This window comes from Trachemys scripta, chromosome 15 (genome assembly GCF_013100865.1).
Source record: "Trachemys scripta elegans isolate TJP31775 chromosome 15, CAS_Tse_1.0, whole genome shotgun sequence".
Taxonomy (NCBI): Eukaryota; Metazoa; Chordata; order Testudines; family Emydidae; genus Trachemys; species Trachemys scripta.
In genome coordinates this window covers 29,149,125-29,162,530 of record NC_048312.1, presented here as the reverse complement: position 1 = coordinate 29,162,530, position 13,406 = coordinate 29,149,125, and the positions used below count along the sequence as shown (strand labels likewise).

The window sequence follows — 13,406 nt, the reverse complement described above, 5'->3', positions numbered from 1 at the left end:
AAAAAGATATATTGAAACTGCAAAAGGTTCAGAAAAGGGCAACAAAAATGATTAGGGGTATGGAACGGCTTCTGAATGAGGAGAGATTAATAAAACTGGGACTTTTCAGCTGGGAAGAGAGACGGCTAAGGGGAGATATGATTGAGGTCTATAAAATCATGACTGGTGTAGAGAAACTAGATAAGGAAGTGTTGCTTACTACTTCTCATAACACAAGAACTAGGGGTCACCAAATGAAATGAATAGGCAGCAGGTTTAAAACAAACAAAGGGAAGTATTTCTTCACCTAATGCACAGTCAACCTGTGGAACTCCTTGTCAGAGGATGTTGTGAAGGCCAAGACCATAACAGGGTTCAAAAAAGAACTAGATAAATTCATGGAGGATAGGTCCATCAATGGCTATTAGCCAGGATGGGCAGGGATGGTGTCCCTAGCCTCTGTATGCCAGAAGCTGGGATTGGGTGACAGGGGATGGATCACTTGATGATTACCTGTTCTGTTCATTCCCTCTGGGGCACCTGGCACTGGCCACTGTCGGCAGACAGGATACTGGGCTAGATGGACCTTTGGTCTGACCCAGTAGGGCCATTCTTACGTTCTTATGTTAACTGTGGTGAGGATAGGGTTTGTGTCTTGGACCCCAATCCTCAAATCTTACACACGTGCTAAACTCTGCACACAGTGAGTCGTCCAACTGAAGTCAATGGCACTACGTGTGTGTGTAAAAGTGCACACGTGTGTTCGTTTTTGCAGAATCCAGTCTCTAGTTACTAATCCTTTGTTAACAGAAATATGAATTGATGAACAGCACAGAGATAAATAAAAAGCAAATCATGCTTTACGAACATGAGGAGATCAATTTTTTTTTGGCCAAGGACAGTTTATAACAGAGTATCTAATAGCTATATGTGTAGGATGGATGGGGCCTTTATTGTGTACCTCCATCATCTGTCTAAGGGCTTTATCCTGCCACCCTTCACCATTGTATCTGGGCGCCTTCCATGTAAAATCAACAGCAGCCAAGTCCCTGGTGCACCCATGGAGTTCATAAAACACATGAACAGACAGGGGTATGCACACGTGTGCACACACACACATCCATGCTCTCTCACACACACTCTAGCAACTGTGTGTAATGTGTCTTTAACATGTGAGGGCTATTTCCTTCATTGCATATTTCGTCACACAATTCTCAAGATAACCTTCAACTTTCCAGTATTTCATAGAATCATAGAATATCAGGGTTGAAAGGGACGTCAGGAGGTATCTAGTCCAACCCCCTGCTCAAAGCAGGACCAACCCCAACTAAATCATCCCAGCCAGGGCTTTGTCAAGCCTGACCTTAAAAACCTCTAAGGAAGGAGATTCCACCACCTCCCTAGGGAACCCATTCCAGTGCTTCACCGCCCTCCTAGTGAAATAGTTTTTCCTAATATCCAACCTAATATCCATGGTTCTTCTTCCTCCGGGGCTTTTTAAGGGGCTCTGTCAATCTAGTTTAGACCCAAAATTTGCTTATGTTGTAGACAAATGGGTTGGAAAAATCTAACTAATGGAAATGGTTCTTTATTAAAAATCTCTTACAGAATCAGGGTTCCGATGGGAAACCCAGGCCCAGCAGCATGGTGCTAGAACATAAGAACAAGAAAGTGGAGCTAACTAGAAATTTAAATGAAACTGACCTGTCTTGGTTCATATAAGTGAAGTGCAAAAAGCTGGGTGAAGTGCATGTAAAATCCAAGTAGATGAAGCACAAAAAATAAATGAGCCCCATTAATGATGACAAGTATATTCGACATCTAAAGTTCTCTCCCTTTTAATCATCTGAATTGTTATTAGTTACACACCTGTGGGTGTTTCAGAATGATTTTCATCTTGATAGTGTCCCTTTTTCCTCTTGTGCTATGGGAGCTTAATGGTATCTCTCACTGCCAGCTAGACATCTCGTCAGCCTCAAACATGAATTAAAGGTTGTTGCAAGTGCTAGCATGACCTTGAGTCCCCCTACCTATTTTTGGGCTCTTACAATAACATTTCCCTGTTTTTTAGATCACTTTTCTCTCCTGTGCAGCTTGTGAGACCCCACAATACTGGGGGATTGACTCACCGCAGTCCGGCACACACAGGCAGGTTTCACTTCCAGCATGGGAGTAGACCCAAGGCTAGTAGTGAAGCTGTCTAGGCACAAAGTACTGTACTGTCAAATGCTCCTGTAAACCCACTGAAAAGAGAGAGCTGCGGGTTCCCTACTCGTTCTTTTGTGGTGGTCTTAGCTGTTACTTCTGACAGCAGCTAAAGCATTTTCAGGGAAAAGTGGGCTTTCTTTTTATTGGTGGTGTCCCTCTGCCAGAGTGGGTCATCTGGATTTGAAAATAATCCCGTTGTCTGGTTAGGACTAAGATTCCAGCCCATTCTTGTAAAGAAAACAAAGCTAGCTCGCCCTCGGGGGAGGTGTAGGGATGTGTTGGCCATTCCTTGGCGGTGACTGATGCTGGATGCAGTGTTGATGTAGCCATGCTGGGCCTGGATAGACAAGGTGGGTGAGGTAATATCCTTTATCGGACCTGCTTCTCTTGATATTACCTCAGCCACCTTGTCTCTGATGCTGGTGAAAGTGTCAAACTGACAGTCCTAGAGGCTTCTGTTAACCCGCACAGTAGCCATGCTATCTTCCCTTGCTGTGGGCCACACTCCTCACCTCGGAGATTCAGTTGCCATGGCTTGTTCTGTCCTTGGCCTCTTGGCAAGACTGCCAGCAAAGGGGCAACTATGGTGTTGATTTTAATGTGGACACCTCTCCACTGGGAACTGGAAGAGACCAGGCAACTTATTTCACATCAGCCTCCGGCCTGTCATTACACGGGAACCACCAACTTGGGCTTGCTTTGAACATACGGGATCAGAAAGTCTCAATATCCCATGATGGATCCCCTGAGCCATCCAGTGTCCCTGTTCCTCTCATTCATATGTTGCTAACTCTGATAAATTGGACTGTTAGCCAGGCCTAGAATAATTCATCATTTACCCTGCATGGGGCTAATGCAGCAAGAAGCTAATTATACCAGTAAGAGGGCTGCCGGTAACATTTGCATGCAATCTTAGCAGCTTACAGGATAGTGTGTATCCTGTTCCATCCCTCGTGAGATAGGGCAGGGAGACAGCAAAGACAGGAAGACCTTGATTAGTGGTTGAATCGCTCAGACCCATTTGAGCTGTTCACGTGTGCGCAAGGGAACTGCCACGGAGAACTGTGCATACCTCAAGGTCTGTGGTACATTCCACTCGCCAGCGCGTCTCTTGGGGGTCAAATGGGGTCATCTTGCTAAGAGACCAGCCCTGACACACAAAACGAACAGCATGGCAGGCCCCCAACAAGGCCCTTTTCAGACCCCGAGGCTCTGGCTATCCAGGAGAGCTTACAGTGATGTGTCTGCGCCGCTGAAAGCTCTCTAGTGTAGCTGTTCTCAGCCAACGGGAGAGAGTTCTCTCGTCGGCTGAATTACTCCATTCCCCTCGAGTGGAATGTTCCCGCCAACATAGCTCTGTCCACACCGGCGCTTAAATCGGCATAAATTATGTCACTCAGGGGAGTGGCTAATTCACACCCCTACGACACAATTTATGTCGAATTTGGCTGCAGTGTAGCCATAGCCCAAGAGGTTGTGCAGACCGCTCCATGTAGGAGACTAAGTAGCTGCTTGCCTGTCAGCATAACCTGTCCTCCCTCTACCCCAGGGGAAGAACTGTTACGCTTTCACACCATATTGTGCCTAATTAACACCCAGGGGACTGTCGTTCTGGCTGGATTCTGCTTCAGCAAAGATGGAGGAAGGGGGCTGTCCTTCCTTATTAGTCAACGAGAAATCCGGTGCCTGTCTCTTCCAGTGACTCTTCTTTTCCTTTTACACTGTGTGGGCGTCTCATCCTCATCCCCAAGGATATTCGTCCCCATCACAAAACCTGTGCACTGTTTGGAACAGAACAGGCCTGGCCTATGGCAGCAGGGGGCGAGCCCAGGGCTGGAATAGCAGGGGGCTGTGACTGAGGTGCATTGACAGAAGCGGGGGGACAAGACCAAGAATGTTGTGGGGGCTGCAGTTCAGACTCAGTCCTTGCATTGGCAGAGCAGCGGAGCTGCAGAACTGGCTTGACAATGACAATCCAAAACAGGCCCTCCTGCAGGACATGGCATCAGTTGTGAGAGCAAAGGGGGTTTGGAACCCTAGGGATTTACTGAGTAATTAAAAGCTATGGGATGGGATCCTGGTTTAGATAATCAAGGTTACACTATTTCTAGCACGTCACATTTTTAAAATGCTGTGCAAATACTGCCTAGGGGTGCCAGGGGAAATGTCCTGGGGAGCGGGGAGGCGACTGGTCAGAGTTGAGGGGCAGTGGCAGAGCGGGGGAAGGTGGGGCATCCCATAACTGAAATGACAAGGGAGCTGCAAGTGAAACCTGAGCCGCGTCAGGAGAGCTGAATACGTGTGAAACTTGCCGTGCAGTTGGCACTACCTAGTGGTAAAACTCCCTGACTTCCCCCAGCCCAAGGGCCTGACGTCCCTTCGCGCTCGGTGTATCTGTGTTTGGATGCTCAGCACGATAAGCCATGACTACAGATCCCGAGTCAGTTCCTCACACCATGGCTGTGGGACTGTATTGTGCTCCTAGCTGGGCAACATTTCTGGACAAATAGATTATCTGCCAAAAAATGCAGCTTTGGGTGACATGAATTCACTGAATCGTTTTGGCTACAGAGCAGGTGGGATGGTGATGCCCCCTTATAACTTAGAATTATAGAAATGTCGGGCTGGAAGGGACCTTGAGAAGTCAGCAAGCACAGTCCCCTCCCTGAGGCCAGACCAGGTCAACCTAGACCATCCCTGACAGGAGTTTGTCCTACCTGTCCTCAAAAACCTCCAAATATACTCTTGTGTTGGAGCACGGACCCACGGGTCAAGGCTCCTGCATTCAGTTTCCTGGACGGGGAAGGACGATCTAGTGGTCAGAGCAGGGGTCTGGCAAGCTGAGCTCTCAGGTTAAATCCCTAGCTCTTGGCGGGAGCGTGGTTAGAGCACGGGACTGGGAGTCTCATAGACTCATAGACTCATAGACTTTAAGGTCAGAAGGGACCATTATGATCATCTGGTCTGACCCCCTGCATGCTGCAGGCTTCAAGACCCTTCTGGATATCTGGATTCAGATCCCAGCCCTTGAAGGGAGTGTGTTCTAGGGGTCACACATGGGGGAAAACAGAATCCCTGAGATCGATTCCCTGCTGTACACTGCCTTGCTCTGTGACACTGGGGAGGTGATTTTGCTTCAGCTACCCCCTTCCCCCGCCCCTGTAGAAATGGGAACAATAAACCATTCCCAGGGATGTCAAATGCTTTGAGCCACTTGGGCACTACCTAGGGGAGCCAATATACTCACACTCAGGCCCCATGTTCCTCGCTGGCAGGAGGCCAGGCCACTTACCTGTTACATTGCATCACAAATCCATGTTGTGATGACAACACTGCCCTGTGGGGAGAGCCCCACAGCCACGGAGCATCACAGGGAGAGGCTCCTTTAGGCTGGGATCCCACACCCTTCCTTGGACAAATGAAGCCCATTCCAGAGCTTAAGGAATGAGGCTGAGGGAACTGGGCTTGTTTAGTCTGCAGAAGAGAAGAGTGAGGGGGGATTTGATAGCTGCTTTCAACTACCTGAAGGGGAGTTCCAAAGGGGATGGAGCTCGGCTGTTCTCAGTGGTGGCAGATGACAGAACAAGGAGTAATTGTCTCAAGTTGCAGTGGGGGAGGTCTAGGTTGGATATTAGGAAATGCAGCCCAGAATGATATTAATCGTTTTTGCAACTGCATCACATCGTTGACTCATATTCAATTTGTGATCCACTCTAACCCCCCAGATACTTTTCAGCAGTACTGCCGCCTAGCCAGTTATTCCCCACTTCATTGCCGCCCATTTGATTTTTCCTTGCTAAGTGAAGCACTTTGCACTTGTCTTTATTGAATTTCCTCTTGTTGATTTCAGACCAATTCTCCAATTTGTCAAGGTCAATTGAATTCAAATCCTGTTCTCCAAAGTGCTGGCAACCCCTCCTAGTCTGCTGTCATCTCCAAATGTTATAAGCATACTCTCCACTCCATTATCCAAGTCAAACAACAATATTGAATAGTATCAGACCCAGGCCTGACCCCTGTGCGACCCCGCTCGATACGCCGTGCCCCTTTGAGAGGGAACCACTAGATAACCACTCTTTGAGTAGGGTCTTTTTCAACCATATGTGCCCCCACCTGATAGTAATGCATCTAGCTCAAAGCTCGCTTTAGCTGTGTGGTCAGGGCACTCCTCTGGGATATGGGAAACCCAAGTCTGGATCCCCATTCAGGAGCAGGATTTGAACCTTCTCCTCTGCCAGGGGCGTGCCCTCCCCACCAAGCTATTAGCTGTTCTGGGGTGGGGCGCCCTCAGGGTCTCCTGCTGAACCTCTTCCATTTTGTATCAATAAAGAAATATTCACCAGTGCAGAGACTTGATCTCGATGCTCCCACCTCCCGGTGAGGGGCCTAACCCCCAAGCTGCAGAGTCATTGTCTCCCCATTTTATCCTCTGGCCCAATGACTGTTCAAGTATTTTATCCTCAGTGGGACAGGAGAGACAGAGAGAGGCCCATCCACAGGCTAATGGTTCAGGCAGTCCCCAGGGATGGGGGACACCTGGGTTCAAATCCCTGTCCTGCAGGCACTACAGCCAGGATTGTCTCAAGTGAGCCTGCCAGCCAGTGGGCTAAAAGGGGAGCCCCACCTTTGGCCATTTCATGAATGTAGCCCTTGGAAAATACCGTATTTCCGGTTGAACAACAGGCTTTGTTTGATCCCAAACAGACTGTTTTGATTTGCAGAAATTTTTCAAATTCAGTTTGCTCCAAACCACGTTTTATTTGAATGTTTTGGAGCTGCCAGCAAACGGAGAAGTCCCCCAGCTCTGTTCCCAGCCCCGCTTGCACGGGGAGGGCAAGGCCGAGGGGCTGCAGAGCTGAAGGGGAAAGGCTGGAGTGCTGCTCCTGGTGAAGGGATCCCCGAGATGTGGGCGGAGCAAAGAGTTCCAGAACGAAGAGCCCTTGATCCTGGCTCCTGAGCCGCTGTGGGCAGTGCTGTGTGCTTGCAGCTGGGGCCTGGCCCCGAGGGAGCCTGACCTGTGTGTTCCTTGCCTCCCCCAGGCTTGCCGCGACTTCCTGGAGTTAGCCGAGAGCCACAGTCGGAAATGGCAGCGGGCGCTACAGTATGAGCGGGAGCAGAGGATCCGCCTGGAGGAGACCATTGAGCAGTTAGCCAAACAGCACAACAGCTTGGAACGGGCCTGCCGGGGAGCCCCCGGCCTGTCCTCGAGCACCACCGCAGTCAGCAGCACTTCCAAGGGTGAGCGGCCTCCTTCCCCAGGGGCCCAGAGGGCTGGGATGCCAACAGCCTGGTCCCGCCAGCCCAAGAGCTCTGCGGCTGTGAGGTCACAATGGCAGCGGCGAGCAGCCGCCAGAGCCCAGCAGTGCGGGGTGGGGGGAGGGCGATGGGGCAGGAGGGATGGGGGGCTGCCCTCTCTCTCATTCCCAGTCAGCCGCTGGTAGGACACCAGCAGAGACGGGAAGGATGGACAGGGCAGCCCATCATGCCCATGGATTTTTTCTCTGGCAAAAGCCTGTTGAGGGGTAACAGGACAGGCATGTCTGTGAAGAGGCGGTACTACAGCTGCCTCCCTAGGAGAGCGTCTCCCCAGGGGAATCCCATTCTTCCCACAGTTGCCTCTACTGGCCAGACGAATCCCAACGTGACGTTTGCATCCCCACATCCCAGTGATGCAAGGTTGGGTTTGTCCCCAGAACATTGGGCCCCACGGGTTTGAGCATGAGAGCACTGGAGCCCTTTGCCCACGGCCAGTGGCTGGTGTCTCATCTGGGTTTCATTTGCTGGTTCCAATTGTTGCTGGAGAATAAACCCGAATTGCAGTTGATGCTGGTGCCAAATCATCGTCCCCAGACACCCTTCTGGCTGCACCAGCAGGTTTGGTTTTATTGTAACCCACAAACAGAGCCTTAGCTGGCCAGCAGCAGCTTGGTCCTTGGCTGTGTCTAATGCCGGGCCGGAGCAGTTCCCTTGTACCACGTAGGGGTCGGGGACTGGATCAACTCAGATAAACAGGTAACATTCAGCCCCACCCATCCCCAGAGCCCTCCAGCCTCAAGGAGCCTCTCCCTGTGACGCTCCGTGGCTGTGGGGCTCTCCCCACAGGGCAGTGTTGTCATCACAACATGGATTTGTGATGCAATGTAACAGATAAGTGGCCTGGCCTCCTGCCAGCGAGGAACATGGGGCATGAGTGTGAGTATATCGGCTCCCCTAGGGCCTTCGGCCCAAATGGCTCAAAGCATTTGACATCCCTGGGAATGGTTTATTGTTCCCATTTCTACAGGTGTGTGTGGGGGGGAGGGTAGCTGAAGCAAAGAGGCAGAATCACCTCCCCAGTGTCACAGAGCAAGGCAGTGTACAGCAGGGAATCGATCTCAGGGATTCTGTTTTCCCCCATGTGTGACCCCTAGATCACACTCCCTTCAAGGGCTGGGATCTGAATCCAGATATCCTGACTCCCAGTCCCCTGCTCTAACCACGCTCCCCCCAAGAGCTAGGGATTTAACCTGAGAGCCCAGCTTGCCAGACCCTGCTCTGACCACTAGATCATCCTTCCCCGTCCAGGAGATTGAATGCAGGAGCCTTGACCCATGGGTCCCCTGCTCCAACACAAGATACATTTCTTCTGGAGTCAGGAATAGAGCCCAAGAATGGTTCTGTCCCATCCTGGGCCAGTTTGAGACGTTACCCTCCTTCTCTAAATCTTCCTGATGTCTGGCTGCTAACTGGAGATCCCCGCCTGCCAAAGGACCTAGGAGAAAAGCTCCTAGGAGCAGAGGCCTCGAGTGCTGCACAAACGAAGCTGCATTTGCAGCGCTGGGCTATTTCTCAGGTGGGAAGAGAAGTAGTACCCTGGGCTTTGCGGAAGTCCCGTGCTGTGTACAGCCCCATCGGGTGCTGAAGGGAGACACACCAATCTATTTCCCAGAGTGATGCTGCGGTCAAAAGGGCTAATGCAATCCTTGGGTGCATACACAGGGATTTCGAGCTGGAATAGAGAGGTCATAGCACTTCCGTATTTGGCCCTGGTATCATTGCTGCTGGAATAGACTGCGTTCAGGTCTGGGGCGCATACTTCAAGAAGGCTATTGCTAAATTGGAGAGGGTTCAGAGAAGAGCTGTGAGAATGAGTAAAGGATTAGAAAACCTGCCTTAGAGTGATAGACTCAAGGAGCTCCAGCTGTTTTAGCTTAAAAGAGAGAAGGTTAAGGGGTGATTTCATTACAGTCTATAAATACCTGCCTGGGGAACAAATATTGGATAACGGGCTCTTCAGCCCAGCAGAGGAAGGTCTAACAGGAGTCAGTGTCTGGAAGCTGAAGCTAGAAAAATTCAGACTGGAAAGAAGAAGTATGTTTTTAAGAGTCAGGGTGATTAACCATTGGAACCATTTCCCCATGGCTGTGGTGATTCTCCATCACTGGCAATTTTAAAATCAGGATTGGATATTTTTCTAAAAGCTCTGCCCTAAGAACTCTAATGGGGCAGGTCTCTGGCAGGTGCGATAGAGGAGGTCAGTGGCAGGGCCGCCCAGAGGATTCAGGGGGCCTGGGGCAAAGCAATTTCAGGGGCCCCTTCCATAAAAAAAAGTTGCAATACTCTAGTAACATGTATTTGGAAATGTAAAAAATAACCAGTGAAATACATTCAAAAATTAAATTTTAATAATTTGAAAATACACAAAATACATTATTTAAAAACATTAAATGCTTTAATGGTATGTATACATTTGCAATTACATAATGGGCTGTCTCTGGGTGATGGTGATGGTTGGTGCCAATGGGCTGTCGCTGCCTGGGGGTGGCGCTGCTGTTGCCCAGGGCTGGGTAGGGAGTTGGGCTTTGGGCTCACAGGAGCTGGGCTCAGAGCTGGGGGTCAGGGCTGTGGGGGGATGGGGTCGGTGGGTGTCCAGCTCAGAGGGGCTGAGCTCGGAGCTAGGGGTCAGGGCTGTGGGGGGAATGGGGTCAGGGGGTGCCCGGCTCAGAGGGGCTGGGTTCGGAGCTTAATCCAACACACACCCCTGCAGGTGGGTTGGCTGTGCAGGCAGGCAGCTTAATCCAACCATTGATGGCATTTGTAAGGCACTCATCACCGTGATAGCAAACAAAGCGTTTTGTACCCTGATTGGGCAAGAGCAAAATCTGCCCAGCAGTGTTTCCTCTCGTTTCTCCCACCCATGTGTGGAATTAATTTTGTTATGTGCACCAATATGGAGCTGATGTGTGACACACACAACCTTCATATTGGTGCACCTAACACAATTCATGTGGTGGGGGTGGGGCTGAGGGGTTCGGAGTGTGGGAGGGGGCTCAGGGCTAGGGCAGAGGGTTGGGGTGCAGCAGGGGTGAGGGCTGTGGGGTGGGGCCAGGGATGAGGGGTTCAGGAGGGGGCTCAGGGCTGGGGCAGAGGGTTGGGGTGCAGCAGGGGTGAGGGCTGTGGGGTGGGGCCAAGGATGAGGGTTCAGGAGGGGGCTTATGGCTGGGGCAGAGGGTTGGGGTGCAGGGTAGGGGTGAGGACTCCAGCTGGGGGTGCGGGCTCTGGGGTGGGGCTGAGGATGAGGGGTTTGAGGTGCAGTGGAGCTCCCTGGGGCTACGGTGGGGAGAGAAGACTCCCCCCAGCTCTCTCTCCCCGCAGCAGCACTTGGGCTGAGGGGGAGAGGTGCCTCTCCCTGGCAGTGCAGGTGCGGGCAGGGCTGTGGGAGGGTTGCCTGTCCCCCAGCCATGGCAGGTCTGGGGCTAGACCGGGGGAGAGGTGCCTGTCCTATGGCCGCAGCAGGTTCGGGGCCAGGCTGGGGCCGGGTCGGGCCAGGGGAGGGGTGACGTGACAGGTCTGGGGCTTGAGGAGAGGCATCTCTCCCCGCCGGAGCCCTGAGTGGTGCTTAATAGGCAGCTGCGTGGCCACGCAACTTAGAGGGAACTTAGCTGCCCAGATCCACCAGCCCCCTTCAGCCAGCATGAGAGGGAACAGGAGAGACAGACAGACAGACAGCACAGTGGGGCAGAGGGACGAGCGCCTGGTCTACAGGCCCCTGCAGAGCGAAGGTGTTTGGGGATCCACTGGGGCTCTGGTCTGGGAGCACACGTTAAGGTTCTGCGAGAGCAGTCGGGGGAAGAAGCGGTACTGACCAGCTTGTTTTCTTTGTGCCCGCAGGGAGTGTGCAGCCTGCCAAAGGGGAAGCCAGTGATGAAGATGAGGAGACAGAGTATTTTGATGCCATGGAGGATGCACCAGCTTTTATCACAGTAACTGCAGACCCCAAACATCACAGGTATGAAGCATCCACAGTGCAGAGCAGGCCCAAAGCCACCGCACGAATAGGACGAGTGGGGAGGAGGCACTTAGTCTGGCTTCTCACTAATAGTGTAGAGGCAGCACCCCCTTGGTTTGCATTAATTACACACCCACCCCTGCAGGTGGGTCAGCTGTGCAGGCAGGCAGCAAGAGAGGCATGTTTCAAACATCAGTGCTGGCGAATGGCCTAGCGAGTGGAGCCCTCTACCCCTGGCAGGGCAGAGTGCCCTCAGACAGAGCCACCAGGGCGCCTCTTCCCTGGACTGGAGGGACAGCCTCTGGCTGGCTCTCACCTCTCCACTGGGGCTGGTCAGGGCCATTGGCAATGATGTTTTTGCGGTGTGGACTCTGCCCACTAGAAACTGGACTGAGACCCGCCAACCCGCTGCGCATGGGGCAAAGAGCCGTGATCGGGAGGGAACAGCGTGGGCTGGATTTGAAATAGCGACAGAGGTGAATGGCTCCCTATCCCAGTACCGGACCCAACGGCCTGGTCTGTCCCCCCCGAGGCCTGATTAGGAATGGGCGATTTACCAGGTCTGAGGACAAGTTCTAACTCAGTAACACAGGCCCAGAGCCTCCGTCATTTAGGCTCCCAACTTCCAGGGAGTTCAGTGGAGCTTAGGAGTCTAACTACCTGTGAGGATCTGGGCTGGAGTCTACGGCCCAGGGCAGCTTTCAGAAGTCCGAGATCCCAGGCCAGAGAAGGCTCTGGGGGAAACAGCTGCTCAGCTCAGCAGCAGCACGTGCCAGGCTGGGCCTCTGTCACTGGACCCAGTGCGAGGCAAGTGTAACACGCTGCTGGTCTCACTAGGCAGCACTGCACACCCACTGCCCTGGTGACAATGAGTGCATGAGATGGAGGGCAACAGGAAATCCCTGAGGACAAGCAAGGCCTGTATTGGGACCGGTTCCCATGCAGGGGCACGAGCGGGAGATGCATTGTGCCCTCTCCCTCCTTCTCAAGAGCCACAGGGCCCGGGCACAGCCTGTCCCCCCTTTGACAGCCATGCTCCTCTGCTCCGGCATCCTGGGCGTGTCCCCAGCGCACCTGGCACGGAATGACTAGCAGCCAAGTACTTAGCTATGTCTGAAGCAGGTGGCCCAGGCAGGTATATGTAAGGGCTTCCCATCCCTTACTGCGAACCAGCAATAAACTCTTCTCATTCACTAGAGAATGGGGGTGGGGGCACAGAAGGAGTGAGGCGCTGGCAGGTCCCCTGCAGCTAGTGCCTGCGTGACACACTGGCCTACAGGTTTCCCGGCTCTGCCTCGCCAGAGCAGCACCTTAGTCTAGTCCTGAGATGGAACGACTGAAAAGAGTTTATTGCACTGCACTAAACCCAGCCAGCCGCCCTCCACCTGCTGTGCAGGGGAGGGGGAAGCCGCCAGCCCACCCCTCGGGCACTACAGTCCCAGCATGCTGCTCACAGACTCCCTGGGGTCTGGTTTGCAAACAGGGAGGAGGCCCTATTTATCCAGGAGCCCAGACTCCTCCCACTTTCCCAGCCTGCTCTGCGGGGACTGCAGTGCCCAGCTTGCCTTGGGAGGCCTGTGTTTCCTGCAGGGAAGACTGGGAGGAAACGGCTTCTCCTGTATTCTAATGCTTTGGCCCAGGTGAGTTCTTCCAGGGAACCCTCCCTGTTCTGGACCTCCCAGCCTCGCAGAGCAGGCCCCCAAGCCAGGGAATTAGGGTGCTGCTGGACCCCAGCATAACAGGGGGGTGACCTCGCCCATCCCCTGCAGCCCTGTCGTGGGGCCTGCAAGCAAAGTGTATGCCCCAATGTATGCCCCTAGCACCACTTCCTGCCCAGGGCAGCGGGTGTCCTGGTGGGCAGGGGGACCCCACTGTAGCTAGGCACAGCACCACTGCCATCTGGTAAGGAATCCACCTGCCTGGGGGCTCTTCCAGAGTCACCTGGCGCTGT

The 13,406-nt window shown here is 52.8% G+C and overlaps 1 protein-coding gene across 3 annotated transcripts in view; it reads left to right on the top strand.

Moving 5' to 3' along the window:
• The window catches only part of OSBP2 (oxysterol binding protein 2), a 364,006-nt gene that overhangs the window by 302,098 nt on the left and 48,502 nt on the right, over window positions 1-13,406 (top strand). For all 3 annotated transcript variants that reach the window (XM_034791661.1, XM_034791662.1, XM_034791663.1), the window contains 2 exons: window positions 7,227-7,425; window positions 11,338-11,455. In XM_034791661.1, coding sequence (XP_034647552.1) covers window positions 7,227-7,425; window positions 11,338-11,455 — 317 coding nt within the window. The remainder of the gene's footprint in view (window positions 1-7,226; window positions 7,426-11,337; window positions 11,456-13,406) is intronic.